Source organism: Athene noctua, chromosome 27, assembly GCF_965140245.1.
Source record: "Athene noctua chromosome 27, bAthNoc1.hap1.1, whole genome shotgun sequence".
Classification (NCBI taxonomy): Eukaryota; Metazoa; Chordata; class Aves; order Strigiformes; family Strigidae; genus Athene; species Athene noctua.
Window position 1 is genome coordinate 4,427,964 of NC_134063.1, and position 24,898 is coordinate 4,452,861.

Here is a 24,898-nt window from a genome sequence, read left to right on the forward strand (position 1 = left end):
ATGTCACAGAACCTAATTAGCATCGTTCCTCCCATCGGACACCTTGCGGTTTTTATTACTCCATGAAATATAACTTGGATTCTGCCTATGGTTTGTTTTTTGTTTTTTTTTTTAAATATATATATATATATATATATACACATTTTTCTTACAAAAATAAATTTAGGATTTTTTTTTTTAATAATATTTTTTTTCCGTAGAAGTTGGTTTTGACTTGTAAACATGTTTTGCTTTTGCTTTTTAAATTAAGATAAAGTGATCTCAAAGTACCCGTTCCATCGCAAAGTGCTAAGACTTCTTTGTTTGTTTTTTTTTTTTTATTTTTATCATGTTTTTTTTTTTATTTTTATTGCTTTTTCTGCATTAAATAAACATCCATCTCTCCCCCACCCCCACCACTCAGCCCTCCCCCCCAGCACACACTCCCCTCTCACTCCCTCTCCAAAATACATTCGGCCAAACCTGCTCTTGCTTTGAAAGTAAAAACAAAACACCAAAAGGAAAAAAAAAAAAAAAGAAAAAAAAAAAAAAAAAGGAAGAGAATCTAAAAAGTGCTTTCAAAATAAAAGGGCTTAAAATCTCTTTTTCATTTAAAAATGTGCATTTAGAAAACAGGTGACCAGCTGAAAGGTGCCTTTTCTTATCGTCCTCTGCTAACCCGAGGGTTATATACCCGCCTCTAGAGCCATATAGCATCTATATATATATATTTTTTTATTTTTTTTTTTGGGAATGGGGGCTGGGGGAGCTGGGGCCGCCGCAGCTCACCTCCCCCTCCCCTCGCCCAAAGGCCTCCTGCCCCTTTACAGGAGACCTCAAATAACCTTTTTTAAAAGGAATTTGCCATTTTTAGGCGCTTTCGGGGCGTGTGGGAACACTGCTGTGCTGACCCAGTGCCTAAAATATCCTGGGGAGAGGGGCGGGGGGGGGTTTGTGTGTGTGTGTGTGTGTGTGTGTCCCACCCTCAGCCCAAACTGTGCCGGGGCAGCGGGTGCTGGGAAGGGGCTGGTGGGATCCGTGCTGTGCCAGATCTGTCCCAGCCCCCTCCCGGGACCAGCCGGGACACCCCGAGATGGGGACGGACACCGCCGGCGTCACCCGGGCTGAGCCCGTGTCCCCAGCCCCGGGTGTCCCCAGCCCCGGGTGTCCCCAGCCCCCGGTGTCCCCAGCCCCAGGTTGTGTGTGTCCAACACCCGCAGCCGAGAGCAACCCTGCAAAATCCTGCTTGTCCACTCACATGATCAAACAATTTTAGGCAATTTTAGGTGATTTTCTACACCGAGCTGCTGCCCTGGGCTCCCCAATCTGGCCAATTTGGCTTCACACCGGGGCTGGTGGGAAGGACCCACCTGCCTCACCGCTAAAAACTGACCCCGAGCTCCCCGGCGGGAGCCGTCCCCACCCCGGGAGGCAGCAGCCACCGAGCAGCTCCCGCCGCCGGAGCCTGAACTTCCCAAAAAGCGGAGGGGGGGAGGCTGGCCCCGCTCCCCCCGGCCCTCCGAGGCACCGTGTACCGCCCGCCCTGAAAGAGCCCTTCCACTCCTACCACTTTTTTTTTTTCTATTTTTGCTTTTTTTTTTTTTTTTCTTAAATAGATCTCTCTCTGAAATAGGTTTGTTTTTTAACGTGTGTTTGGACACAAAATAAAGCTTTGGATTTACATGGAAGCTCTTTTCCATGTGACAGAGCCACTTTCCATCCCCGCCCCGCGCTTCCTAGCATCTGCCTTTCCAAGAAAAGGTCCTTGGCTACTGAGGGATCCTCGGGGGAGCCCTGCTTACGATGGGAAGATTGGAAACATAATATATATATATATTTTTTTCTGTTTTTTCTTAAAAAAAGGGAGAGAAACATCTTTAAAGAGAAAAATCGGAGGAAAAGTACTAACTAGATTTTGTGACACTTTGTTTTTTGGTTTAGGAGAGTCCTTGCGTGTTACCCTCAGACGACCCTCCTGCTACATTCAATCCTGATGCTTCATTATTTGAATTATCCTCAAAGTGCTTCAGCTCCTGGCCGTTCCTCTGCAGGGTGTCCTCTGATTCTTGACTCTCCCCACCGGCTTGAAAACTTCCATCTTCGGGGTTCCCCGTAGGGGTGGTAGGCAGCCCCCCGGCATCTCTCACCCGGGGTCTACGGCCCCTCCTGGATGGAATCCCGTTGCATCCATCTTTTTTAAGGTGCCTGTGCAAGTGGTCGGAGCGGACGAAAGTCTTGCAGCAGCTGTCGCACTGGTAGGGCCGCAGGCCGGTGTGGACGCGCATGTGGTTCTTCAAGTCGTAGTTGTGAGCGAAGGCGGCGCCGCACTGCTGGCACAAGTACGGCTTCTCCCCCGTGTGCTTCCGCATGTGAACCTTCAGCTTGTCCTGCCTGCGGGGGAGAGAAAGGACAGGGCGGGGGGGCGGGTCAGCCTCGGGGTCTGCCTTTGGCCTGGCGCCCGGTGCGGCGCTGGGCATCACCCGGTATGGGGCTGGGCACCAGTACGGGGCTGAGCATCAGTATGGGGCTGAGCACCAGTACAGGGCTGAGCATTGCTCAGTACAGGGTTGGGCATCACCCAGTATGAGGCTGAGCACAGTATGGGGCTGGGCATCACCCAGTAAGGATGTGAACACCAGTATGGGGCTGAGCAACACCTGGTATGGGGCTGAGCATCACCCAGTCCAGGGCTGGGCATCACCCAGTAAGGATGTGAACACCAGTCCAGGGCTGAGCATTGCCTAGTGTGGGGCTGGGCATCACCCAGAACAGTGCTAAGGATCACCCAGTATGGGGCTGGGCATCAGCCAGTAAGGACCTGAGCACCAGTACGGGGCTGAGCATCACCCCAGGGCTGAGTATCACCCAGTATGGGGCTGAGCATTGGTACGAGGCCAAGCACTGCCCAGTACAGGGCTGGGCATCACCCAGGAAGGGTCTGAGCACCAGCACAGGGCTGAGCATCAGTACAGGGATAAGCACTGCCTGGTACAGGGCTGATCATCGCCCAGTAAGGGTCTGAGCACCACTACAGTGCTGAGAATCACCCAGTAAGGGTCTGAGCATCACCCAGTATGGATGAGCATTGCCTAGTATGGGGCGGAGCATTGCCCAGTAAGGGTCTGAGCACCAGTAGTGGGCCAAGCATGGCCCAGTATGGGTCTGAGCATTGGTATGGGGCTAAGCATCACCCAGAACATGGCTGAGCATTGCTCAATAAGGGTCTGAACATCGGTACGGGGCTGAGCACCACCCAGTACGGGGCCGAGCACCACCCAGTACGGGGCCGGCCGGCTCCTGGCAGGGCCTGCGCAGCCGCAGCTCGCTGGAGCCAGGGGAGGGCAGTTGCAGCAGCTGGGCCAGGGGCCAACAAGGCCACGTGAGCCACAGCATCTCGCTTCTTCCTGAAGGAAAAAAAATATCAGGCACGAAGCGCGTGGCGAGGCAGTGGCAGCAGCAAGGAGCAACATCCCTGCCCGGGCGGGGGGAACCGCTCACCTCTTCCCGAGTGAATCCAGCCCCATCCCTCTGCTCTCCCCTGGGGAAAAGGCAGGGCCCAGCCCCGCACACCCCACGGCAGCGGGGGAAATTCTGGCAGCGTGAGGTCCCAGGAAGCCCGAAACCTTCAGGGAGGGATCAAAACACCCAGGACGTGTCTACCTCTGGTTTTCGTGCAGCTCCCTTACTGGGCGGGGCGGGGAATGTGGGCCTTGCTTAGAGCACCGTGCTAGGCAGCAGCACATCAAAACAGTTTTAAAAATAAATTTTTATCATTTGTAGAATTTTATAAATATTTATGACTTTTATAAAAATCACTCTGCCTTTCTTTCAGAAGATTATTAGAGCGTCATCGCCGCTCCTCCCCCTGCGAACGCAGAGGAACCAGGAAGCACAAGTGAACAAAAATCAGCGTTAACCGACGGGCTCAGGTCCCCACCCGGCAAGGGGGTGGCAGGGAAACACCCTGTGCAAAACAGTCCCGGCTCGTCCTCCGCCTTTACCCCAAAAGCTCCTTCAGGAGCAGGGACTGCTGCTCTCTCAGGAGGCTCCCTGTGCCCAGGCTTCCCCAGCCGGCTGCCACACGCAGTGTTTTTAACGGCACAGGGAGATTTGTCTTCAAGAAATGCGCTGTCACCCGATGGGGTCGGGATGGGGAAGGAGAGCACGGTGAAGGAATGAAATAAAGAATAATAAAATTGGGGGGAAAATAAGGATGATGGAAAGCTTGGTCAGGTTTGTACCCGTTTTTACATGGGGAGCGCTGAGATAAGGCTTCGAGCACAACTCATTGACACCGTCGCTGAAACCAACCCAGAGCAGATGAGACCTGGGCAGCAGCCTGAGCTCATCGCACCCGGCCATACCCCAGGGCAGGCTGTGGTGGGGGGACGAGGCTGGTGCAGCCCCGGGGAGCCAGCCACAGGCAGAGGGAGCTGGGAATCAGCTGTCCTTCTGAGCAGAAGCCTCATGAAGATTTTCCACAACCTGTGCAAATGCCCGAGTCGAGCTCGGCGGCCGCTGTGGGGTGAGACACAACGCGGGGCACAGCCAGGCCGAGCGTGGCTCCCTGTGCCCATCCGGGCTTCTCTGTGCCCGAACACTGGCTGCGGGAAGAAGCAAGCAGGGGGATGTATTTTGTGCTGGAAAATAACACCGTCCCAGTATATTATGAAAGGGCCTCGTTTATAGGGGCTGGGAGCGTTTCCACCCTGCCCTCTGCAGTGCCAGCCCCTCCTGGGAGCCCGCAGGGAGCAGGTCCCCATCCGAAACCCACAGGAGGAAGGTGAGATTGAAAAGCACCAAGGTGGCACCTCCTGCTCCCCCGAGAAGCCCCCACGCCAACCCTCATCTGCCCCCCTCGCTGCCACCCCCAGTGCCGAGGGCTGCCAGGGACCCCGCGGCGTTTCCACGCCCTCCGGCTCCCGGCCACACGAGGACCTTGGCCCGTCGGGGTGCGGCGGCCGGGTTCTGGGCAGGGGCGCGTGCGCAGCACCCGGGGCCCCGGCACACGCGGGGCAGATCCGGCACGGGGCTGGGAGGTGCCGCGTGGCAGGGCCCAGCCGCGCTGCGCCGGGTGCTGGGGGAGCGGCAGCGGGCTGGCATCCTGCCCCCGCCATTATCTGCATTCCTCAGTGATCCTACGTGGGGCTGGGTGCGGCCACGGGGAGGGGGCTGGCAGCGCCATGGGGCAGGACACGGCCTCCTGCCCACGTCCCAGCCCCATCGGCTTCACACCGGAGCCACCTGCCATGGCCACCGGCTGCCCACGGAGGGGAGCAGCCCCACAGATCCCCCCAAGGAAGAAGCTCTTGGGAAGGGCCAGCCCTGGCAGCGAAGCCAGGGAAAGCGCTGGCAAAGCCGGGAATGCTTCAGCAGGCAGAGAGCGGGCAGAGCAGGCAGTGTGGCTCATGCAGCCCACACAGTCCCTGGCAGGGACCGGGGGGACCGGGGTGAGACCCCCGCCCCAGCTCAGCCATCCCAGCCACAGAGACCAGAGAGAGGAGGCGGCGCTGCAACGCGTGGACTCGAGTGAACCGGAGGAATCCAAACAATATCCCCTTTCTTCAGCGTTCCCGCGGCGGAGGGAAGGAGCAGAGCAACCCTGATTAGAAACAGCGCCGAGGCGAACGCCCCCGGGGAGCTGAACCGAGGCCCCGGGGTTTGTGTTGGTGGGGGCGGCCATCGCTCAGCCCGCCATGGTTCACCAAGAGGGGACAGGAGCAATGTGGGGTTCAGCCTCTTCCCAACCCGACTACCAGTCACCAGCACTTCAGTCACCCCATGGAGCCATTTCTAAATGACTCTTCAACTCTCGCCTCAAGCCCAGGCTCCTCGGCCACGATGGAAATACCAAGGGCTGCAGCTCTGTTTCATCAACCACGTTATTTGGCCTCCGCAAAGGCCTGGGTCTGGCCAGGTTTCCAGCAGAGCTCAGCAATTCAGGACACTGGGATGGTGTGGCACTGGATATCAAGACAGGCCCCCTGGAGATATCTCAAGAGTTAGACACCCAAATTGCTCGTCTCTCTGGAAAATTCTGGCCTTCGTATCCAACTCGCCTGTTAAGATGGAAATTAGTCGAGCAGGCAAGATAAAATTGCACGTGCCCAGCCCCGCGACAGCCCCCAGGAAAAGCCAAGAGCCGTTTTCTGTGACAGTCCCCTCTCCTCCAGCATCCGCCCGCTCCTTACCTGGTGAATCGGACTTTGCAGATGTTGCACTCGTAGGGCTTCTCCCCGGTATGGGTGCGGATGTGGCGCGGCAGCTTGCCAGCCCCCTGGATCACCTTCTCGCAGATGGGGCACTTTTGGAATGCTTTTGCCCTGATCTTCTTCTCCACCTTCTGGGACCAGGACGGATAGACGTCGCCCTCATTCGAACTGCCGAAATATTTCAAGTAATAATCCATGACCCCATCGTCATCCTTTCGGTCGTCCTCCCCGAGCTGCTGTCTCCCCACGGAATTCATCATTTGCTGCAGCAGGGCGCTGGCAGCCAAGCCATCCACCTCCCTCGCATCATCCTCCGTCTCTGCTCCAGCAGGAATGAAGCTGGGGGAGTCACCGGCTTCCTGCTGGTCCAGAGGGCCCCCCGGGGTCCCCTCCTCTTCTCCTGGCGTGGGCAGGCCACGGCTGCTGTAATGTCCGTTCTGAGAAGGTGAAAACAAGGAGCCAGGAGCCGCCTCCTCCTCCTCTCTGTCCAGCCACATGGCTGGGTTGCTGTCAGGATCACAGTCATTCGCCTTTGGTCTTTCGTTTAGGGGGGCTTGTGAGTAGAAGTCCATGCCATTGCAGTCCGGCTCCTCCTCCTCCTCTTGGCCTCGGAAGTTCAGTCTCTGAAGGTCTCTCAACTCTGGGTTGGTCCACGGAAAGCTGCCTTGGTGGCCATTGACGGGGTTGCTCTGGAAGAACTCCAGGTACTCTTTTGCTCTGAGATGGTTCCTTTGATCAATTTGATCTACTGTATCCATCTGGTCATTTTTGGCCAGAATCTTCCTGTCCAGGAGATCCGTGCAAACATCCCTTACCGCCGGGATCTCCAGCAGTGTGGCGGCGTTGAGGATGTCGTTGACATTTGAAGTGCTGACAGTAAGGGTCGCGGTGTAAGCGAATTCCAGCAGAGCCGACAAGGCGTCCGCACTCACAAAGTCTATCTCATACACGTTTTGCTGGTCCACCACTAACCCTGAGGTGAAGAGCTTCTTGAAGTACTGGCTGCAGGCCGCCAGGACGGAGCGGTGGGTGGGGAACTCCTGGCCTTCCACCAAGATGACCACGTCGCACAACAGCCCGTTGTTTCTCTGCTCATTCAGACTGCTGAGGATGTCGCTGCTGTGATCGGGGAACGGGATCCCTATGGGGCCGTCCACGCCACCCGCCATCTTCGATGCAAAAGGCTACGAGAGAAGAAGGAAAGCGCAGTGAGTCACAGGGGTTTTGGCTGCTCGGAGGCATCGCACGGGCAAACTCCCAGCGCCAAGCAGGTACGCGTCTGCCGATGCCAGCCTGCTCTGTGGCGAGCACTAGCTATGGGTGTCTGTGCCCTCTGCACCTCTCCACATTGCCGGCGAGCCCACCGTCCTGCCTGGCCTCCGAGACACGCCTCTGTCAGAGGCGAGGACAGACCCCTGCTTACCTCCGCTCCGGCAGGGAGGAACGCAGCCCAGGTGCTCTCAAGCTCGAGTCGGGAAGAACAGCTGAATTAGCACGGATCCAGGCCAGAGCTAGCAAGCCTTGGCAAGGACCAGGGTTAATACAGCCAGACAGCATCTGGACCGAGCTGGCAGGCGTGCCCAGCGTTGGGCTACCGTGGCCTGAGCCTCACCAGTGGACCCCAGTCCACTTCTGGGACTATTTTCCAATCCCATCACTTTTACTGGAAAGGTCCCCTGCTCATTCAGCCTCGCTCTGCCCAGCTGAACTCCCGATACAACCATAGAATCACTGGCAAAACTGTTCCCACCACTCGTCCCCAGGGTCTGCAGATGCTCTCAGAGATACAGGCAGGGTGCTGGCAACGAGCACCCTTTGAAAGGGCACAGCAGCAAGCTCAGCGCTCAAGGGCACCGGTGTGCAGAAACAAGGGAGCCCCAACCACCCCAGCTTGGGTTTTACAAAGAGCCGAGCTTAAACACTTAAATCCAAGGCACCCACTGCACCTTCCCCGGGAACAGGAGCCTCTGCGGCGGCCAGAGGGGAAAGGAGACTGGATCACAAAGCGCCGGCAGCAGACCTGGCACCAGCCCCCCCGCGTCTCGGAAAGGCTTCAGCAGAAGCAGCAGTTCTTTTCAATGCCAAGGGTTTGTTTGGGAAAAGATAAATAAATAAGTCACTCCTGATGCGCTAGCACGGCAGAAACGGATCCACTTGACTTTAAATACATCCTCTCTTCAAAGGCTGAAAGAGCCAGAGCGAACTGAGCAGCTTCGCTCCAAAGGGATCTCCCTTCCCGGGACCAAACGCAGGCAAGAGTGAAACCTGCCCAGAGCTCAACGAGCCCCTTCATTCTCCGACGTCCAGCCTTCTGATCCCCAAAACCTGGAATAATGTTTTCCTCCTCTCTGTCTCGAGCAGCAAACCCCTCTAACTCCTTGTTGCAGAGATGCTGTCTGCCTATAAATCAATATATTTCCCCCTCCCTGCCCCAAACACTGAACCCTCAGGGGCCAAGGCAACTCGCACTATATCCACACACAAATAATCTGGTTCACAGAACACCTTGGCACGCGCCTAAGTATTAAAGTCCCCAGTTTAGCGATGGGGAAACTGAGGCCCAGTGGGAAGTGACCTGCCCCACGTGACGGGGGGGAGATGGATGAGTCAGGAGCACATCCAGAGCAGAAATAATTAATTATACAGGAAACAACTCCCAGCACTGCGTTATAGCGCGGGGAGCTAGCAACCAGGTTGCAAAACAACACTCGTTTCCCGACGCACATACACACCCCCATTCCAGGCTTGCTAGCAGATTTCTCAGTAGTTCTTCTTATTTTTGTATTTTTAAAAAGTTTCATTAATCCAAGGGAAAAAAAAAAAAAAAAAAAGGAATTTCTAATTTCTCCACCTTCTAGTTTTACACAAAATGCAGAAGGGGGTTCTTGAGCCAGAGAAACACCAACCTGAAGCAAAGCCCTCGATATTAAACAACTGTAATACATAAACCAGCATTAAGCTCATCACGCCAACGTGCCGGGGGGGGTCAGGGTGGGAGGGAAGAACCAGAAGAGCCGGGTTGGATGTGCAGGGCTGTCAGTGCCAAGGCCCGCCACCAAGACCAAGCACTGAAGCAAAGCGGCTTCCCGAGACGCCCAGAGCAAGGGCCCCAACCCCAGAGCCCCTCCTGGGCTCCTGCAGCAGCAGGATTTGAATTCAAAGTGTTATATCGCAGATTTTTTTGGAAATAAGGGGTCATCGCTCGGGAGGAAAAGGCTGTTTGATGGCTGAGAGCAGCTCCTGGACCAGGAAAGGCAGCACCGCTCTCAGCTCAGGCACCAGTTCCAGGTGTGACCTTGGGCAAGGTCACCACAGCTCTGTATCCACAGAGGGTCCCAGGGACCACCACCTCCCCCCCGCCCAGGCTCCCGAGTGGCTGGGCTACAAGTGGAGAGGCCTCTGCTACCCCAGCATCGCTGGCCACATTCCCACCAGGGCAGCCCCAGAGCTCCTGAACCCCCTGACCTGAGCCACCACAGCGCATCGCTCCCCACAAAAGCAAGCCTGATACCCCTGCCCACCCCCTGGCCTCCTGGCCCTGCAAATAACATTGAAGCGTATTCTCCCCCGACTTTCCCCTCTAGATTAGATGCTTTACAAAGCTTCCCGCCCCCCCCAAAAGAGAATTTGAGCTGCATGAAGCATTTTGAAGCTTCAGGCAATAGTCTTCTGGGCAGCCAAGCTTCATCACCCACACAACCAGGCTTTGTCGGCTGCGGTGTCCAACTCCTGGGACCGAGGGGGCCTGGGGGAGCAAGTCAGGCCGTGCAGGCAAGGTCACCCCCCCATTCCCGGCCAGGGGGCCAGGACAATCAGCCAGACAGTGTGGGAACGGCTGCAGGGTCATGAGACTGCCGAGGGCTGGCATGGAAAGTTGTACAACTTCGCAACTCATTCTCTTCGCACAACACGCCCTTTGTGTCCCTCATCTGCGGTGGCACAGGACGTCGAGGGGGCAACGGGCTGCTCCAAGCCCCCCAGAAAGGGCCATGGCCAGAGACCACCAGGCTCCTTCCCCAAGCGCTGCTGCTCAGCCCTTAAAAAAATCAAAACTTGTTCCCTTTTCAGGGGGCCAAACAGCCAGAGTATTGAAGCCTGCGCAGGGCTGGGTGGCTCCGGGGATTAGTAACAAGAGATGGAGCCTTTCACCTTTACAGGTTACAGAAAAAAAAAAAAAAAAATCCCACCAGGAGCAAGCACAGGGCACGACGCCATATCGGCAAGTTGGGTGAAATCCGCTTGGAAAGGTCCCGCCGGCCAGGTGACGCGTGACAAAAGCCGCTGGCACGACCGCCAGCTAGTCCCCTCCTTGGCAAGACTAAGGTCTGAATGGGCCACCAAGGGGGAGCTTCAACTACTGACCTAAATTTCCCAGGCAGCTCTTTTCTCTCTCTACACCCCCCGACCGCCAAAAAGGCATTACACACTTGTTGTCCCAGACTGCGCGTCTCTGCAGGGTTGCAAAGATGCCACATTTCACCCCAAAGTAGTTGCGTTTGAGAAGTTCGGAAATCATCCTCACATATAACTCGTGGCAGCTGAGGGGGCACCATCAACTTAAAATACGATCTGTTTGAAAAAGAGAGTTCACAACAATACCAGAGCTCTCAAATTTATTTACAAACCTGATTTACAAACCTGGTGTAACGGGACGCGCACCCCTAACTCCTCGGCTAATTCTGCGTTTCCAAAATACCAACGCAACTGAGCTTTGGCTATCCCCGGTTCCCCAGGTCAGACTGAAATAAATGCAGCCCAATTCCAGGCAGGAAAAAATGTAATTTTTTTGTGTGAGAAGTGCTGCTGAACACTGTGTGAGGGAGAGCAGCCCTCCGCCTCCCCGAGATGCTGCTCGCAGCAATCTCGGCTGCTCCACATTCGACTGGTTTCGCACCGAGGCCAACTGTAGTTTGATGCTGCTCCTCAGCACTAAAAGGTTATTTTCTTAAGCTCAAGTTATCAACTCACTCCTTTCAGACCTACCAGACGAACTGCAAAAGAGCAGAACAGAGCGTTAACTGAAACCCCTGAGCTTGCACTTTACTCACCTCGAGTCCAGCGGGATGTCACCCAATCGCTTTCCTACAGGAGTTCTGGAATTTGACATTTACATTCAAATGAGACGACCACATTAAGATGGGATCACAACCAAAAGTGCTGACAAAACACTGCTTAATTACTAGTTTTCCACACAACCTCAGTGGGGTTGTGTGTTTTTTGTTTCTTGGGTTTTTTTTTTTGCTTTTGCTTCTTTGCATTTCTTTAAAATTTAGCTGGGTGAACAGAGGAACCTGAGCAGCTTACGAGGGCTCTGAAATATGCAGGTATCGGGTGTAAGAGCTAAGTCACAGCTGGTTAGCCGGGTAACAGTGAATGTTTTCAATGTGCTCTTCATCCGGAAGAGATCCCAAATCGCTTTACAAAGCTCTCCTCTCCTTCAGAGGTGCCACCCACTCCAGCAGCGCAGATGAAAAGCTTGAGCAACGCTACGCACCTGCTCAGGGCAGAAAGGGAAAATTATCATCGCCTTTTCCACCCTGCACGAGGCAAAATGGCTTCAGGGCATTGCTACAATCCACCCTGCAAGGTTTCCTGGGAATAACTGCGTTTTGGGCTACGGCATGTGGTTATTTGGCAGCTCAAGGTACCCGAGGAATGAAGATGAGAAGTCTCTATGCCAAATTTCTTAGAGGAAATGCACATATGACAGTGTCAGGGCAGGCTTTGCAGCAGTGCTGCGCTGTGCTAAAAAAGAATTATTAAAATAATGTTGCTATAAAAAAAAAAAAAAAAAAGAAGTCAGTGGTTTGCTGCCCAAGGCCCAAACATTATCCTAGGCCTCACTCACCACCGACTGGAGAAATGGGCATTTTTTCCCTATGAATAGCTCACCCCAATTATAGGTCACACAATGCAAGTCCTTGTCTCTCTCCACTTCATATTTAGGGAGCGATCATCCCAGTTCTCCCCTTCCTTCTTTCAGCTGCATGGACACATCTGCAAGCTTGGATCCCTTGAGATAAAACCCAGCTCTATGGCCATTTGGAGCGTGAGCCATCATCTCTGCTGACACCAGGCTCTGCAACATCCCAAGGACAAGCCCAAGCAGGTCTCCATCTGCCCAGGATCCACCCTAAACTATGCAGAGGCCTCAGGAAACACACCTAGCACGCAGCAGCAGAAAGCCAGAAAGGTGGGAAGATGGTAGGCAGGAGGAAATGAAGGAGGGTGTTCTGCCTGCTTGGGAGAAGTCACTATTTCAACCACTCTATGGTGCTATTAAAATTCAACTGCTCTCTAAAAGGAATGCGCTGTTGGCAGTTTAGTGCCAAACTATCCGAATTATGTGGACCTGCAAAACAGATGCATGTTCCTGAGAGGAAGACCCTGCACATCAACAGAAGCAAACTGCACTGTATGAAAAGATTAAGATAAAATAAAAGCATGATGACTTTCTTTTTTAATAAATCTGATTTTCTAATAGCGCAATAGGAAGAAACCTTTTGTGTTTAGCAGGTACTTGAGCCATCAATGGCAAAAAGAGTGAATTGAAGCTTTTCTTGTATCTTGTCTGGACATCGCATCTGGGGTAAAACACCAGAGGACACATGGCATGACCAAGATCATGCAGCTATTGAAGTGAAGAGATCAGAGCAGAACAAGCATCCTGGAAATATCTGTGGCCTCTTTGTAGACAATATGGCTCTGTTTTCTGCAAACGGGCATCCCCTCCAGCCCCCTGAAAATCCCCGTCTGAAGGCACTGACTCTGGGAAGCATCTTGTTCCCCCAGCACCCCAGGTCTCAAAGCAGGGTCTCTGTTACCGCAGCGCTAATCGCTGGATTCACAACACGAAGGCTCATCTAAGGAACGAGACTGACCACATCATGAGGAATCAGTCAGCTCCCAAACAGGCACTGGGCTCCTGATCAGACAACCAGACCAAACTACGACTCCGCCGGCTCCTCAAAGCGGGGTGGTTGTTTTGTTCTGATCCTGTCAAAGATCGGAACTTTCCGAGCATCCCACTTCACTGTCTCAAGTTTAACGTGAAGTGGAAAAACAACCAAGATGCTGCGACAATATCCGACAAGGTAGCCCGAGCTCCTCAGTTCCAGCAGCCACTCTTCGTTTCAGTCCAACTCGATGAACTCGCACCACTATCAGGTAAGCAAAACAGCTGGAGCTTTCCTCGCCGCTGCCAGGTCTGACCTGCCAGGGAGGTCTGCCTCTCCCTACTGTCTAGAAATATATGCCTGGGCAGCGTAGGAAGCTCCAGCAAAGAGTCAATCCTCGTTCTAGGACTGTTTTATACCAAGCAGCTGACCAAGGTAAAAGAAAATCTACCCCAAAACCTTCAGACACATCAACCACCAATCCTTCAGCGCGGATCAACACCACATCCCTCATCTTAGAAGAGCCAAAGCACTTTAGGAACCCTATATCGACAGGGAAGAAACACCTAATACACCACAGAAACAACAATCTCTGGGGCAGGACGCACAACGATTTAGCAGCAAAGAAGTTCAGACAGGAAAGGAGAATCCCACATCCTGCTACCGCTGCCAAGGGAACTCTGGTAGGAAGAATATCTGGTAATTGCTCCCATTGAAGTTTAGACTGAGCGCTGGAATTGAACACCCCTCGGACCCTCAGTGAGCATCATGGGAACTTAATGACCACAAGTAATATTTAAAAAAAAAAAAAAAAATAAAAATAAAAAAAATCCCCTCCCACAGCAGAACACCTCAGAGGTAGGAGCGGTGCCAAGAGTTGGCTTTGCTGTGGTGCTCTCCTCTCCTGGGGCTGGCCAAAAGGGGCAGATCTGCAGAGCCGGTGGAGCAAGGACAGCCCTCCCCCAGACGCCAGCCAGCCATTTCCTCGCTCAGGAACGGCTGCATCCTGTGCTCATTCAGAGGAGCCTGCGTAGGTCTGATATATTTGGCAGAGAATCTATATTGGGCTGGAAGAGCTGCATTGAAGAATTCGGATGAAGAAGTCCCAAGCCCACATTACCCCAGCGTTTCAGCTCGGATACGGAACCGGGCTATGAAGGGACGACCACCGAGCCTCTCCTCAAGGTGCCACATCGCCTTGCAGCTCCCAGACAGACAGGTTTTGGGGTTAATTCAGCAACCTCCCCGCTACCTCAGGCAAACTGTGGCAGCTGATTGAAGGTATCCCCAAGAGAGCAATTTAAATTTTACACCTCAACCCATTTCTAATCTTTTCAGTATTCAAAACTGCCTCCCTCCCAGCCCTTACCACTGTGTCAGCAGTGGGAAGAAACGAAGAACTTCACCAAGACACCTCGATGGTGTAACAGTGACCACTCGTGCCAAGCCAGAACCAGAGCAAGAGCAACTGGAACCAGGTTCCCAAACTCCTCGGGCAGTGCCGGGTTGCAAAGCAAGCAGCAGCAGCAGAGATGGTGCGACCACGACGGAGCAGGGAGATAATGACTACCCAGGTGGAGCTGGTCTCGGTGGTGCTGTTAATGAGATGCTAGAGGTCTGGGATTCCTCACCACGCTAGAGGAAATCGTTAGGGATGCTGTTAGGGAGCGCACCAGGAAGAAAAGGGCTTGTTGCTCTTCATTTTCCAAAACTGCTTAAATTTAAGTGCTGTTCACATGTTGGTCCAGAAAAGACAAGACATGTCAGATGCGACTTTCTTCTAGTTGCCTGACAGCGAAAGCAAGTGCTGCTGAGGAAAGGGCTCACAACTACCAGCTTTAACACCAAACCCAGAGTCTGAGCAACCAACTGAGCAATCCCATCCCTGTTCCTGTTCCTGCCTCTCACATTTAGGCTCCATATTTTGATCCAAACCCTGACCTCTAAGCACAACCCCAACACCGAGAGCGTTACTGCTGCTGACCAGGAGAATTAAACCCAAATCAGCAAAGGGAAAGTCACCAGCAGCAGTGCACAGGGCCCACTCCTGACACGTCCCAAGTGCTTGGGGAGGGGGAACCCACTCTGCATCTCCCAGGACAAGGCCTGTGGCTTTCTCCTAAACCTACTGGCATTGCCCACCCAGAGAAGAGACACAGCATGGCTCTGTCTCTAAAGATGCTGGTAGCTAACCTCCACAATTCAGAAAACAGACGAGGGATGACCAAACGTCACACTCTACGACACTGCAGATCCCTCCCGATGTCTGTAAATGGAAAGGGATTTCCTTCCAGGGCACAGCACAGCCTCGCACAGCACAGGGGAAGTTCAGTTTCCGCTGCAGCATCGACTACTGGCAAAAACCAGAAGTTAACTTAGACCCCGACAGATGCAGCGGTCTGCTCCTGCTGCCACGTCACGCGGCAAAGCGCCGCAGCCCGGCCTCGACCCGTTACGGCACAACCGAAAGAGGCGTCCACAGCACAGGGACCTCCCCAACCTGCCACCCCTCCAAAACTGCCCCGCGTCGATCCACACGCGGTCCTTTTCACCGCTGACAGCAACCTCCAGGACTAAAACTTCTCTTATGTTGCAAGGTTAGCTTGAACTGGTTACTCCACCCAGACCTCCTTGCCAATTTTCTTCTTTGTCATTAGAAGATCGTATTTAATCCAGCAGGAACGTGCCTTGATTCAAACTCGTGTAGTCACAGACCCAAAGCCAGCGTGTGTCCCTTGTACTTCAGTGCGTGCAGGGGTTTATTTTTGCGCCAGAACCCCCCCCCCCCCCCCAGCACCATTGCTCTACTTCTCAACATGACAATCCCAAGCCCATCACACGCGGTCTTTGTGCTGGGACTATCTCTGGGCACCATAGATTTCTCCACGCTGAGAAGTGAGCCACCATCCACAAAGAAGGCTGAGAAGCTGCCCAATGATCCTCAGAGCCTGCTGCAAACCCACCTCCACTCCAGCAAGGCTGCATATGAATTGCTCCCAGGCCTTCCTCCTCTCCTCAGCTGAGCCCTGCAGCCCACGCACGCAGCCCTCAGCCTGCTGAAAACGTCCACGCGTGGTTTACGGGGCCGGGAAGGCCGGCCACCCTTGCGTTAATGGGAGCTGCTTGTTTTGCTGCTGAAACAGACTCTTCAAAAGCCAAGCCCAAGTGTGCCCACACGCCTCTTGCCGCAGCCCTCCGACGGGTTTTCTCCCACATAGCTCCGCTGTTGCCGTACAGCAACGGAGCAGCTCCCTGCAAAACCACAGCGGGGTTTTCGGGAGATCCTGCAGAATACCAAGCGCTTGCTATTCAGCCCCTAGTTCTCCTTAACACTTTAGAAAGCCTCAGAAGTCACAGACAAAGGGGAAAAAGAAAACAAAACAAACCACGAAATCTGTCGTGTTTCAACCCTGGCTAAAGAACCAGCCCCTGCCTAGAAGCACAGTATGCAGAGAAGGGAAAGGTTTCCTTTTTCAACATGAAAGTCCTGAGATCCACATCAAAATAAGCTGCCAATATTTCAAAAAGGTAACGCTCGGCCCCTTTGCCAAAGGGAGCAACTGAAGATTTGTCATGAAGACGTGAAAGTGCCGCCAGCGTTAGCCCACTGCTCGGCAAAGCATGAGGGCTGAGCGGGGGTTGTGGGGCCACCGGCACGTCCCAGCTGCTCGAGGCTGGATAAAAACGAGAACTTCTGTGGGTCGTATTTTTACACCCTCCTCCCCTTCAGAGACCAAGCATGACCACAGACCAGGAAGAGACCAAATCCTGCACTCCCCACTCTGGCCAAAATCCCCCCAAGTCACCATCGGCGTTTTCCCCAAGAAAGGCCGACAGCACCTGCCCCTTTCGCACCACGTTTCCCCTCCCCTGTCGCAGTTTCTCTCTGCCTGCTAAACCGAGAGAACCGTAAGAACTGTTCAAATCTCCCCGTTCCTGCAGCCTCCCCCCCCAGCGCCTGTCCACTTCCTGACCTGCTCCCTGCATGCCTGGCTCTCCAGCCCAGCTCCCCCTGAGCCTCAGAACCAACCCGTCCCTCTCCCACCCTGCAGCCATGTCACAGGTTCCCCTTCGCAGCCTCCGCGTCCTCCCCCTCCGACAAGCCTGACATTTCCTGCCCCACTCCCCCTGCCTTCAGCCTTCGACGTCAGAGGTCTAAGCGTTGATCTATTTGCCTCAAATGGCACCTCGAAGACCAGTGTCTTTTCCACACCAGAAAGAGAGGAAAAAGAAAAAGAAAAAAAAGGAAAAAAGAATAAGGTTGGAGTTTACTGACAAAGCAGAGCATACCAGGCAGGGCCGTCCCTTATGTAATTCCTAGTTTGTGGATAAACAGACAGCTCGTCTCGCCGTTCTCGACTCCACGCGACGTGCAAAAGCGAATCCCGAGAGCAAGCATGCCACGAGCTTCATCCCCAGCAACACTGTCCTGCCATGAAACACTTTTCCTTTCCTCCTCAGCACACAACGGGGCAGCACGGGGATGAAGGGAGGGAACGCTGAACCGGTACCGCATGTACTCTGCCTGTTGGGGCAAGAGGCTCCGAGTAACTAGAGAGCAGCAACCTGTAGCTACAAGTCTACCTTCAACGCTTGCCCAGCTTTGTGTTGGGTAGGCACTCAAGCAAACACACAAAAAAAAAAAAAAAATCTACTCACTGGTTTCCAGTTTGCCGGTGGGAAATAAGTAGGTGCATGAACCAGGAAGGAAACAAGGTGCACAACTGCAGTTTAACAGCAGGCAAGAGGGAGTTAAAATGCAGCACTGGGATGCTTGGGAGCATCCTCTGCTGTGAAAAAAAAGCAGGGCAGCAGCCCTTCCCGCAGCGGGGAGGGGGATCTCAGGCAGCTTCAGATGGGCATTACTGAAGCGAAGGGTTGGAAAGCAGAAGGAAAATGGTCACAAAGGCACCAACCCTTCGCAGGCAAAGAAACCACCCAGCAAGTGCCACCTCTGTGTGTTTCTGCCGGGGCCCCTGCGCCCCAGGAGGGCGCACGGATCTGTGCACGGCTTCGAAGAGATCCGCGAGAAGTATTTGAGACAGCAAGGCTGTCGTCAGGGAGACTGTGCTCCTGACAGTCCGGCTGTACGCATTTTTTAAGGGGTCAGCGAAGCAACGGCGTCGGAAAGCCGCTGATTGCCAGGAGATCTGCGGCTCATCTCACCGACGTGGCCTTGGCTCCCACCTGCAGCCACGGGGCAGCTCGCACCAGTTTCCAGTTTCTCGCACCTTGTCACATTAAGAGACGCCGCCGATCCCTACAGTTCTTTCCACCTGCAGCCCTGGGGCTGCTGCCCGAGATCTCGAAGGGAGATTTACAAGTCCCTCAGACGGCCGGGTCTCTGCAGGGGAAGGAGCCCCATCCCAATTCGAGGCACAGAACGACTTTTGCTTCCTTCGCGCCGTGGAAGTCACATCCAGACTCTGCTACAGGAGCCAGCAATGACACCGGGGAGGCAAGGAAACTGAAACTATGCACGGAGGGAAGACGATACGGCCAGGGAGCTGGGTGAGAAACAATTGTCCCTGGATACTCGGAGAGGATCCCGACGCTTGTCTGACCTCGTTTACTCCCACTCCGATGTCCTCCCGGAGCTCCTCCAGAACCAGTGGGATGCTCCAGGCACAGGTATCGGGAGGGACACGCAGCTACCCCGGCTCACGCCGATTGGGAGGCAGCACTAAACACAAACATGCACCAGTCTGGATTAAAAGGGTCAAGGGATCGGGTACAAATGCTTCTCTTCATCCTAAAGACTGACTGTCTTTCTCCCTTTCCCTGACTTTTGCTCTCAAAAAGCTTTTAATTACAGATTAAAACCAGTCTCTTCAAATTTGAGGTTAAGGCTGGTTGAGAGCATAGTTAAGAGCAAGTGTTTATTGCTTTGACTATGCAAGATAACGAGTAGGATTCTAATTGTTTGCCACAGAAGTCTTCTCTTTCAATAAACGCAGCATCCTGAGACTGGGAAAAAACCCTCAAGTGTCAGTTTTAATAAAGATTAAACCACAGTTCTCAAGCATTTAGGCTCCATCTCAAATACAGACCAGGAATTTCACAGGGCCCCCCCCCCCCAATTTTTAGGTTGGACACCTGCAGAGAACTCAATCCTGCCGAGTTAAAACCCAGCACTCAGGCAGCACTTTATCCACCAAATGAGGTCTCAAGTAAGACAGGCAGCGCAACCAAACCATCGCAGCGCCTTCATATAAGCATAAATTTCTTCCCTGATTTGCGTCTCATGCCGACATCCAGATTCTCACGCCAGGAAAACAACTGTAATTTTCAATTCTGCTTTAAAAGTCACAAAACACAAAGCGAACCCACCGCATTCACCCTGCCAAATTAATTCCACCCAGCTGCGGCTGGCCCAGCACCTCTACAAAGCAGAGCTCCTTCTTAAGCCCATGACACGGCTAAAGATCATCATCGGACCCACTACCACAGTGCAACAAGGTGCACAGATGAGCAAGAAATAAATAATAATAAAAAAAGGGGTAAGAAGAGTTGCAGATGAGCAGAAAATTACAAACTACTTCCATTCACCACCAAATTTATGAAGAGCTCATGCCTTGCAAACCCCTCCCCGAGTTAGTAACGCAATTAAGGCTTGGTGGAAAAATCCCACCATCTCACCCATGTTTGGGTTGCGCCTCTTCACTCCCTCTTTCACTAGAACAAGCCTAAACAGGGGCCAGAATGAATATTAAACAAGAATGGCTCCTCTCTAATAAACTGCTCAGTTTCCCTCTGTCTCTTCTTTTTTTTTTTTTAAAAAAAAAGTTGCTTAAATACATCATCTCCAGCAAACCATCAGAACTAAGCTAGCCCATATCTTCTTGATCAGCCTCCAGAAGTGCCCACATACTGCAATTTCCAACCAGGACCATAAGAAAAATACAGAAAAAAAAGCATTTCCTTAAAAAAAAACAAAAAACACAACACTTTTTAAATCGACGGGATGACCTTTTAGCTCCACTGCCATGCTGCACACAACTTCAACCCTCATCAGGTTGTAAATTCTTCCAGGCAGAGACCTTCTCTACCCATGTCTATAAAGTACTTATATAATAAGTTATGGTTTCAATAGCCAAGACAATTAAGAGCACGGGGAACACGGCTAATCTTGAACTCGGACCAGCAGCAAACTCTTACCAAGAGTCCTTAAGCTGCGAGAAACTTTTGCTGCCCAGCCTCCTGCTGCCCTGCTAGTCAGAGGGTCTCCAGGAGCCGAGAACGCGGGAGAGCCAGACGAGGCACAAGCAGTCACGTCGGTTGCGAGTGCAGGACAGGAACTGTTGCTTTCAACACAGGAACGCCGGGATTTAAAGTTTTGCTAAGAGGAAGCCCCAGGTGCCAGCAGTCCCGCTCCACGCGCGGGTCTGAGGGCTTTTCCCACGCTACTGAAACAACGCCAGGAGCGAAGCCCTTTCCCCAGGCAGCCACCAGCTCCCCTCCGCTTTCAGACCACAGCCACCGCAGCCATCTGCCCCTGAGTTTGTCTCCTAGCATCCACCTCGCATACGCAGCACTCCCGGGGAAGCTGCCTTCGCTCTACCTCAGGGGGCTTTGGGTACCTGAAGCGCCAGCTCGATTCCCGACCCGCTGCCTCAAACTAAAGAGCCTTGAGATGGGGGACGGCGAAGACAAGGAAGTGGCACAACCGTGGCCAAGCAGCGAGGCCTCCCCTGCGCTCCGAGCGGGGGATGCTGCCCCTCATGTCAACCTCGGCAGCAACTCGCCGGCCCTCGCTGCTGCGCAGGTCCAGCGCCGGGGGAGAGAGGCTTATCCTGCGCGGCTCTTCCAGGGCTGCCCTCTACGCAGGGCCCAGCCGACGGCTTTCAGGGCCCCAACCACCGAGTGGCGAGGGAGGGGGGGGGGGATTATCACCGCGAACCGCCGCCGGCTGCCCGACCTCCCTCTCCCCCCTCTGCGCACGGGGGTGGGTGCGGAGCCGGTCGGGGGGAGATAAGGAAAGGGTGGGAAAAAAAATAAAAAAAAACCCCAAACTAAACCCCACAGAGCGAAGTCAGGGCCAGCCGGCAGGCCGGGCCGGCCTCCCCCAGGCCGGCTCCCCGCGGTGACGACCTTGGGGTGCTCGGGGACAGGACGGGGGGAGCCCCGGCGGGGGAGGGAGGGCGGGAGCGGCTCAGCCGCGGCCGGGCTGGCAGGACGCACGCCCCGGGGGACCCCACCCAGCAGCCACCCGGCCACCCCCCCCGCCTCCCCGGGTCGGGTCGGGCCGGGCCGCCCCCCGGCTCCCCCCCCCCTCTCCCCGCGGCCCGCTGGCGGCGGGGCCCACAGGGAGCCTTGGCCGGGCGCCACGACCCCACCCCTTCCCCCGGGCGGGCCGCCGCCAATGGAGGCCGGGCGGGGGAGGGGGCGGGGGGCGCCGAGGAGAGGTCCCGGCCCCGCGGCCGCCGCCCGGGCTCCCCTCGGGCAGGGCCGGGCAGGGCTGGGCAGGGCAGGGCGAGGCGGGCCGCGGCCGGGGGCCCGGGGCCGGGGCGGGGGGCGCGGGCCCGCCCGGGGAGGCAGCGCAGGCCCCGCCGCGCCTGTCCTCGGCCACCCCGCACCCCGCGCGCCGCCCGCCATTGGGCCGGGCGGGCGGGCGGGCGGGCGCGCGGGGCGGAGGGCGCGCCCCGATTGGCCCCACCCGCTGCCCATCAACACGCCTCCCACTCGCCACGAGCGTGAGGCACGGCGGGAAACGTAGTCCCCGCGCCCCGTAGCACCTGCGGGGCGGCACGGACGCGGGACTACAACTCCCAGGAGCCCCCGCGCCGACCCCCCCCGCACCCCCCCCACCGCCCCGCAGGGCCCTTCCCCCCCCTCCGCGACCCCCCCAGCACGGCCCGGCCAAGTACAACGTATGCAGGCGGGCGGGGGGGGGGCGGGGGGGCGAGGGGGGGGGGGCAACTGCCCCGGCACGGCCCTGCCCCCCCCGACGCGCAGACCCCCCCGACCCCCCCCGCCCGCCCAGCGCTGCCCCTGGAGAAGGGGGGGGGGGGGTCGGGCCTCCATTCCCTCCCCCCCCCCCCCCCAACACACACACCCCGGGCCCGACCCCCGCCCGCCGCGTCCCCGTGCTGTGTGTCCCCCCTCCGCCGCGCCTCCCCCCCTCTCCGTACCGGGCGGGGGCCGAGCGGTCCGAGCGAGCGGAGCGGGCCGCGCCGTGCCGAGCCGAGGCGGGCCGGGCCGGGCCGAGCCGTGCGGGCGGGCGGAGCAGGCTCTGGCCGCCCCGCGGGAGCTGCTCGCCGAGGCCCGTATGCGGCTCCTTCCTGCTCCGGCCGGGGCCGCCCCGCTCTTAAAGGGGCCGCGCGCCGCCCCCCCCCGCCCGCCCGCCGCCCCCCCCGCGCCCGCCGCCTCGGGGCGCAGCCTCCCAGCCGGGGGGGGGCGCCCCCCCGCAGCGCCCGGCTCCGCGCGGAGAGAAAAGAAGGAAGGTGGGAGCGGGGGGAGAGGCGGGGGCTGGAGGGTGGGGGCCCCTTTAAAAGCCCCCCCACACCCCTCTCCCCCCCCCCGCGCTGCGTGGGCCGCTCCTCGCGCCCCCGCCACCCGCGTGTCACCGCCCCGGGCCCCTCCGTGTCAACAACCCCCCCCCCCCGACACCCCGGGTCACCTCCTCGCGCCCCCCCAGGGCACCTCCCGCCCCCCCACACCCACCCGTGTCATTCCATAAGGCACCTCCACGCTCACTTCCCCCCCCCCCCCCCCCGCGTGTCACCCCACAGGGCACCTCCCCACGACTCCAAACCCACCCGTGTCACCCCCCCCCCCCAAAGCCCACCACGCGTCACCTCTCTGTGCCCCCCCGTCGCCCCCACCACCCTGCATGTCACCCTTCCTCCTGCCGCCCCCCCCCCCCCCCCCCCCCTGTGTCCCTCAATATCCCCCTCCACTGCCCCCCGGCCCCCCTCCCCATCCTCCCCCCGCCCCTCCCCAAGCTGGGAAGGGGACACAAAGCTCTGCCCAAGGTCACCAGTGGGCTGGGAGCCAGCCCAGCAGGGACAGGACAAACCTGCTGGAGCCACCACCTCCAGGCCTGTCCCAGGCAGGGGACACACACACACACACCCCCCAACGCTGACCCCCACCCACAATCAGAGCTCCAGGTGTCATCTAGATACCCACCATTCCGCTCCAGAGTGAACAACTCCTTAACGTCAGTTTCCTGCAGGTTACCAAGTTCATCTGTATGGAACACAGGCTGCCGTGGGGCACCCAGCCCCGGCAAGATTTTAGGGAAGATTCTGAATTAATAATAATTTTTAAAAATTAATTAAAGACAAAGAAAGAAAAGAACATGCTTTGATCAACAGACCCCCCCCGGGGCTCCCAGGGGCCTCTGCTCCACAGGCCACCACCCCTGGGATTTCTCCCTTTTCTCCCCCTTTTTTTTTTTTTTTTGCCTTAAACAACCCTGCTCAGCTCCTCACAGGGGCACCGAGGGCTTCACCCGCAGGATTTGCCCTGTCACCCCCCCCCCCACATCCACACAACCCCCCCCCCTCCGGCCAGTGGGAGCCCTTTGGGGGGCCCCAGGGAGTGTTTGGGGAGCGGTCGGTATCATTAACCCCAACCTACAGGTGGGGAAACTGAGGCAGGACAGGAAAACCTGGCTGTAAGGGGAGAGGGAGGGCACCCTGCGCCCCACCACCAGGTTGGGGGGAGGCAGAGGAGGGTGCAGGGGGCTGGGGGCCCCCCCCTGCAGGCTGCACCCAGGGCCGGGCCCTGCCACGTGCCAGCGACCACACGCTCGCCGGCTGCTTTCGCTTTCCTCCGCTGTGGGCGGGGGCATGCCCAGAGGCCCCCCCCCCCCCCCAAAGATGAAGCCCCAGCATGGCCTCCTAGCCCCCCCAAAAGCCCTCCCCAGGCAGGGGCCACCCCAAAGCCGCCTGTGACACAGATATGGAGAGCACTCACATACGTCAGGGAGGGGCATAACTCCAAGCACCCCCATCCTGTCCCACAGCAGTGGGGTGTGGGGTCCCCCTTCCTCCAGCTCTGGACGGACCCCCCCCCCTTCATCCCTGCTGCCCCCAAGCCACAGCAGCTGTGTTCACCTCCAGACCGGGGACCCCCTAGGACCCCCCCCAGGATTCCCAACCGACATCATCAAAACCTGCCGCAGCTCCCAGGGGCGGAGGGAGCTTACCCTGGTCTCTGCAGGACAGCCCAGACCCCCGGGGGACCCCAAACCACCATCAGAAGCAAAACCTGGACCCCCCTCAATGTGGCGCCACAGGAGCTTCACAGCAGGGGCCCTCCGGGGGGGTGGGGACGGGACAGTACCAAGGCGGGTGCTCAGCGTCACCTCCCCCGAGCTCTGGCATCACTAATGGCACAAGAACTCTGCAAAATAAAGTTATTTTTCAATTCTGGACCTGATTTCCATTTTGCCAGCGCTGCCCGGGGCTGGCAGAGCCCAGCTTCACCTTGCCCTGCTTCTTTTCACCTCAAATACTTAAAAGCCATAAATATTTCACCCCAAATTCTTTCAGAGCTGATCCCAGCTCCCCTGGGGCAGGATTTAGGGCATCAAACCATCCGCAGACCCCACGTTCACTGGGGCCGGGGCTGCCTCGTGCCAAGATAATTCTGTTATCACCTGCTTCTGCTGGAGGCAGCCGATGGGTAGCACGGTCAGAGCCACCGGGCCCGTCCCAGCACGAGCCACCGGCCCACCCCGGCGAGAGCCACGTCCCCAAACACGGGCAGTGACATCGCTCCTGTCCAGGGAGGACCTGTGGGGGTTCTGGCTCTGCAAGGGTTAAAGCCACTTGGGGCACAACCAAGAAGAGAAAAGGCCTG

General features: G+C 56.4%; 1 protein-coding gene across 2 annotated transcripts; it reads right to left on the reverse strand.

Moving 5' to 3' along the window:
• Positions 1 to 259: 259 nt before the first annotated feature.
• On the reverse strand, positions 260 to 22,389 carry ZBTB7A (zinc finger and BTB domain containing 7A). 2 transcript variants are annotated; one of them, XM_074928029.1, is made up of 3 exons: positions 22,219 to 22,389; positions 6,171 to 7,375; positions 260 to 2,370 (listed from the first exon to the last, which is right to left on the reverse strand). In XM_074928029.1, the coding sequence occupies exons 2-3, from the start codon at positions 7,358 to 7,360 to the stop codon at positions 1,917 to 1,919; spliced, it is 1,644 nt and encodes a 547-aa protein (XP_074784130.1). In that variant the 5' UTR covers positions 7,361 to 7,375; positions 22,219 to 22,389; the 3' UTR covers positions 260 to 1,916. The 2 variants fall into 2 exon arrangements, with proteins under 2 accessions (XP_074784130.1, XP_074784129.1); XM_074928028.1 differs by lacking the exon at positions 22,219 to 22,389 and adding an exon at positions 20,246 to 20,634.
• Positions 22,390 to 24,898: the final 2,509 nt, after the last annotated feature.

Excerpts from the sequence above, each read along its gene's own strand:
- ZBTB7A (XM_074928029.1), bottom strand. The coding sequence starts at position 7,360 with ATGGCGGGTGGCGTGGACGGCCCCATAGGGATCCCGTTCCCCGATCAC. Across the intron at positions 2,371-6,170 it reads TGCAAAGTCCGATTCACCAG|GCAGGACAAGCTGAAGGTTC; the intron begins GTAAGGAGCGGG and ends TCTCCCCCGCAG.